This window comes from Mandrillus leucophaeus, unplaced genomic scaffold, assembly GCF_000951045.1.
Source record: "Mandrillus leucophaeus isolate KB7577 unplaced genomic scaffold, Mleu.le_1.0 Scaffold357, whole genome shotgun sequence".
NCBI lineage: Eukaryota > Metazoa > Chordata > Mammalia > Primates > Cercopithecidae > Mandrillus > Mandrillus leucophaeus.
This window is the reverse complement of record NW_012103776.1, coordinates 131,183-136,901: the sequence shown is the minus strand read 5'-3', so window position 1 is coordinate 136,901 and position 5,719 is coordinate 131,183. Positions and strand designations below refer to the sequence as shown.

General features: G+C 47.0%; 1 protein-coding gene across 1 annotated transcript in view; it reads right to left on the bottom strand.

Annotated features, from left to right (window-relative positions):
• Positions 1-5,719, bottom strand: part of LOC105546367 (zinc finger protein 777-like) — a 374,731-nt gene that overhangs the window by 345,709 nt on the left and 23,303 nt on the right. Inside the window, 2 exon segments of the mRNA XM_011989547.1 lie at positions 1-430; positions 4,054-4,305. Coding sequence (XP_011844937.1) covers positions 1-430; positions 4,054-4,305 — 682 coding nt within the window.

The window sequence follows — 5,719 nt, the reverse complement described above, 5'->3', positions numbered from 1 at the left end:
GTGAGCTGTTGCTTGTGCCGGAAGCTGATCTCGCACTCGGCGCACTCGTAGGGCCCCTCCTTGATGTGGTTGCGCTGGTGGATGATGAGGTTGATCTTCAGGCGGAAGCTCTTGCCGCACTCCATGCAGGTGAAGGGCCGCTCGCCGCGCCGGTTCCGCTGCTGCTGGCTCGAGGCCCCGCGGTTCTCGCTCAGGTGCCGCTCACCGTGCATGGAGGGCGCCAGCCTTTTCACTGCAGGGTTTCCTAGCTGCAGAGGCGGGGGGCTCTCCTCGCCCTCGGGGGACATCTCCCCGGGCAGCGGGGTCTGGTACATACTGGCCTCGTATCTCCCGGACAGCTGCCCAAGGGATTGCAAGTGCTGCGGCAGCTCATCCTCCTCCTCCTCTTCTTCCTCCTCATCTTGTTCCTCTGTCTTGATCACGATCCCTTCTGCTCCAGGGACAGAGAGAGAAAGTCGTTAGCTGTTGCCTGGCGCCCCTAGCCTACCTGGATGGAGGTACAGCATTGCTTTACCCTCACCAAAACATTGCATTATTGGCCCAAATTCCTTCTTTTGGGAAAATTCTCCTCTCTCTGCGGCCCCTGGTCCGCTCCCCTCCCCCAACGAGGTGGATGGTAACCCAGGCTGGCCTTGCTGTTTGGTTCAGGAATGAGTCCAGACTTAAAAGGGGCTAAAAAGAGTTCTCCTTGGATTTTATACGGAGGACCGCACGGGAAATCGCCTCCTGTTGGTTATGATGCGAAACTGCTGGTAGAGCCGGACCCAGCAGGAAAGAAGGAAACCAGTACATAGAGCCGATGTGGGAACACCTGGATCCAGCCATGCCTGATGCTGGAATACTCACGATTCTCTAATTATATGAGTGATGCACACCCCTTTTTCCATTAGGCTACTTAAAGGTTGGGTTTCTACCAGCTGTACCAAAGGGTCTCCACTCCTCTAAGGTTCTCAGTCTTTGCCCCTCTGAGGACATCTCTGCCTGAACTCTGCTCAGACCAGCCCACTTCTTTCCTAATCCACTGGGATATTTCTCCTCTTGGTGCCTTTCCTCACCTTCCTCCAGAAATTTCCCTCTCCTCTCCACGTCTGCCTTGATGATCAAAACCTACAGCACTCCACCCCTCCTTGGAGCCCACAGTACTCACTGGTGCCCACCCTAGGAATCAGGAACCCAGCCTTCTGCAGCCTCTCATGGGTGGAAGATGCACCGGCACAGTCAGACTCCACCACCCTTGAATCTGGATCAGCTGCAGGCAGTGTACGCCCCACCCAGGGATGCCCCCTCGACTCTCTAGCCTGGTCCTTTATGATAATGTAAGTTTCAGAGAAAAGAAGTGGTTCCCGACTCCTGTTTGAGTTTTCTCAAGTGGCTTGTACTTATTTGGCACTAACTGGTGAGTTCTATTTTTAGTCACCAGCTTTGTGTGACATGAGAAAGTCACTTACTTCTCTGAACCCATCTGTGACGAAGACAAAAAGTCTGTGTGTGCAGAATAATTAAAAACAAACCAACAAGACCTTTTCAGAGCACTCATACCTGTCTTCTTTTCATGAGCACAATATCTTATTATAGGGCAAGTCAAGCAAGAATTCTCCCCATTTTACAGATGGGTCATCCAAGCTCAGAGATACCAAGTGATGTTTCCAAATAGAAAATGAAGTCCTAGGCCTTTCCGGAGCTTGCAGGTTGGGACCCATCTGGTCTACCTCCTCAAGTAACAGGGACTGAAGCTAGCAATGTTCGTGACCCAGCCAACGTCTTGTAAAGTTGCTAGTGACTCCCTGTCTTCCTTAGCACTTCCTTGTCCTCCTCTACAGCCAGTGAACTAGTGGTAAAATTAGGACACAGGTGTGCTGAGTCAAGGCTGCCTCAGTAGTGTTAGGATTCTCAGCAAGAAGTGACCCAGAACATCCTTGGAGCACGATGCCTAAAAGATCAAGAGCAGGCAGCTGCAGAGTGTGGTAACTAGTTGCCCTGGTGTTTATCCCGAAAATACTGAGTATCTCTGAAAGGCAAAGGGGAAAATAGATCCTGAGAAGGGCTAAACTCTCCTTGAGGATCAAAGGTGCTTATTTCTTTTTATCTTTTTTTTTTTTAATTTATTTTTGAGTCTGGCTCTGTCGCTCAGGCTGGAGTGCAGTGGCATGATCTTGGCTCACTGCAACCTCTGCCTCCTGGGTTCAAGTCATTCTCATGCCTCAGCCTCCCAAGTAGCTGGGATTACAGGCGCCCGCTACCATGCCCAGCTAATTTTTGTATTTTTAGTAGAGATGGGGTTTCACTATATTGGACAGGCCAGTCTCGAATTCCTGACCTCAAATGATCCACCCGCCACAGCCTCCCAAAGTGCTGGGATTATAGGCAGGAGCCACCGCGCCTGGCCAAAGGTGCTTTTTTCTTAACGGAATGATAAACACCAAACATTTGGCCCTAAAACTCAAGACTCACAATTCCACAAACTACTGTTTAGTAGTTTTCTAAAGTTCTACTACAATTAATGGGGACTGCTCGAAAGGCAACTGAATTTATACAATGATGGTCCCAATTTAGCATATACTCAGAATCTATCTTATGTCTTTTCACTGTCCTTTTATGAAAGACAACATGGTATGTCAAAAACACTTCTGAAATACCATGGAGTTACTTAAAAATCAGGTGGTAGATCCATAAATGTACATATTTTTGAGACAGTGTCTTGCTCTGTCACCCGGGCTGGAGTGCAGCAATACAATCATGGCTCACTGCAGCCTCAGCCTCTCAGCTTCAACCAATCCTCCCACCTCAGCCTCCCAAGGAGCTGGGACTGCAGGCATGCACCACCATTCCCGGCTAAGTTTTAAATTTTTTGTAGAGATACGGTCTCCCTGTGTTGCCTGAGCTGGCCATGAACTCCTGGGCTCAAGCAATCCTCCTGCCTTTGCTTCCCAAAGTGCTGGGATTACAGGTGTGAGTCCCTGCTCTGGGCCTAGATCCATATCTTTTGACCAAGAGGAATGGTCATTAATAAAATGCAAATTATGGAGGAATTATCTACAGATCATTTTTAAGCAGTTTACATCAATATAATACTTTTAAAACCAGAAATGGATGTGGATATATTTCTAAATATAAAAGTGTTATACAAACATGTAATGGTGAATGACTTACACATAAACAAAACATCCAGACAAAAACAAAAGTCCAAGTGGGTTCTACCAGTTTTTCAAGGAACACACTCAATTCCTATTTTTTTTCAGAATACAGAACAAGAGCAAAAGCTGCCCAGTTCATCTGATACATCCAGTATGATACTGTTTCCAAAATTAGATGAGAATAATTCAAGAAAACGTTCATTTCATTTATGAATACAGTTGTCTAACTTGAGTAAAATATTTATTACCTAAGTCCAATAGTGAATTCAAAAAATACATCATGATGATCAAGTAGGGCTTTTCCTGGGCCTGCCAGGATGGCTCAGCATCAGAAAATCCATCACAAAAGATGTCCTGGGATCAGGCCACCATGAGCCCCAGTGCCTTACTGTTCTTGAACTCAGAAGGAGCAAGAGTGAGCAGCACGGTGATAAAGTTTTATAATTAAACAAAAATGAAGACTAGGTTCGAACACAGAATGGCAGTGCTATCATTATTTGAAAACCATGCTCTCCAGGGCTGAAATCTTCAAGGTAGTTGAGGCTTCTAGGGTGATATGAGATGATCAAGGACACGTTGGGAGAGTTCTGGCTTTGCCACTCTCTGTGTGGCCTTGTCCAATCTATTTAACCTCTGCCTGTAAAATGAGGGGTGGGAGAGGTGAGCTCTCAGATCCCTTTCATTCTTGCCTGAACCAGTCTTTAGAGGTAACCACTTCTTTCCTGGGTTGGAGATGGGTTCTTACAAGTCCTGCGTCACGAAGCCTATACCCGAGGCCGTGCTTGGTAATTCTTTCCCACCTGTTGCCCCATCAGTGTCCAGCTACCTCTCTGAAGGAACCACAGCTGTCCCAGGGGGCAGCGGCCCTCTGGAAGGCCTCATGGCAACACTTCTCTGGCCCTCCCCACCCAGCACTCACCCGTGCAGTTCCTCTGCTGCACCAGCATCTGCTTCAGTTCGCTGAACTCGCTGGAGCCTTCCGTGGACTCCTCCAGCGTGTTCTCTGGCTCCTGCATGTCCAGGTCTGGCTGTTCCCCACAGGGGTCACCCAGCTCTGAGTCCTGAAAGCCGTGCTCTTCCACCTGTCCCATCAGGGGCTCAGGTGTCTCCAAACTTTCTGAGCCCTCGTCGTTGGTCTGTACCTCGATCTTAATCACGATCCCATCATGTGCTGAGAGAGGGTGGGCAGGGGTGAGAAGAAAAGAACCCAGAATGTTCATGCCAACTGCCCAGGTTTCTGCAGCCCTACAAGTTACATCTCAATAAGTCTTATCTTAGAGACCCTGAAGAAATGTAATACTGAGTTGGAAATGAGTAGACACAGAATTTTCTGGACACCTTGTAGCTTTGAATACCAATACAAACTGTAGTCAAGTTAAAATAGATGCAAAGTTTGTTTGCCATGAGCACCATAATTTAAAAAAAATTCAGCATTGTCAGGGTTTATTTTATTATTAGTCTTATTTTTTCAATAGACAAAGGTCTCACTCTATCACCCAGGCTCGAGTGCAGTGGCACGATCATAGCTCACTGCAGCCTTGAACTCCTGGGCTTAAGTGATCCTCCCAAAATGCTGGGATGACAGGCATGAATAAGCCACTGTGCCCAGCCAGGGTTTATTTTAAAGAGATGCCCATTCCTTTTCTCAGTCAGACCAGCCAACTGGTACAGTTAACCCAGTTTCTCTCTCATCTGCTCACTCACAATCAGGTTGATGAAGAAAAGGCCATCTCCTGACCACTCCCACCCCTCGGCCCCATACCCTGAGGTGTCCAAAAAACAGACTCACATTCCCAAGCACGTATGCATGTACACCAGGGGCATTTGAGTTTGTTTTTAGTTAAATAGCATCCTATTACACACTACCCTGAAATTTATGTTTTTAAACTTGCCTATAGGTCTGTAGACTAATTTCAAATGTACCATTACATACATAGGTGTCATTTTACATAAATGGGATTATAACACATTTTTGGGTTTTAGTGCAGTATTTTTTTCTGTCTAATTTGCCTTCCCCTTCCCTCTCTTCCCATTTCACTGTTATGACTTCCCAGGTAACTCCTATAATTTACCAGGACTCTTCTCTGTGCTTATGAATAAGCCACATACACGTTTATTTATTTATTTATTGTTCTGTCACTATTGGCCTCCTCTGTGTTCCTCTACTCAAATATCTTGTAGAAATCCCTTCAATTTCTTTCTTTCTTTCTTTTTTTTTTATTTGGAGTCTCACTCTGTCGCCCAGGCTGGAGTACAATGGCGTAGTCTCGACTCACTGCAAGCTGCGCCTCCCTGCTTCAAGCGATTCTCCTGCCTCAGCCTCCCGAGTAGCTGGGATCACAGGCACCTGCCACCACGCCCGGCTAATTTTTTGCATTTTTAGTAGAGACGGGGTTTCACCATGTTGGTCAGGCTGGTCTAGAACTCCTGACCTCATGATCGGCCTGCCTCAGCCTCCCAAAGTGCTGGGATTACAGTAAGTCTCCTCACTTTTTTTTTTTTTTTTTTTGAGACAGAGTCTCCCTCTGTTGCCCAGGCTAAAGTGCAGTGGCATGATCTCAGCTCACTGTAACCTCTACCTCCCA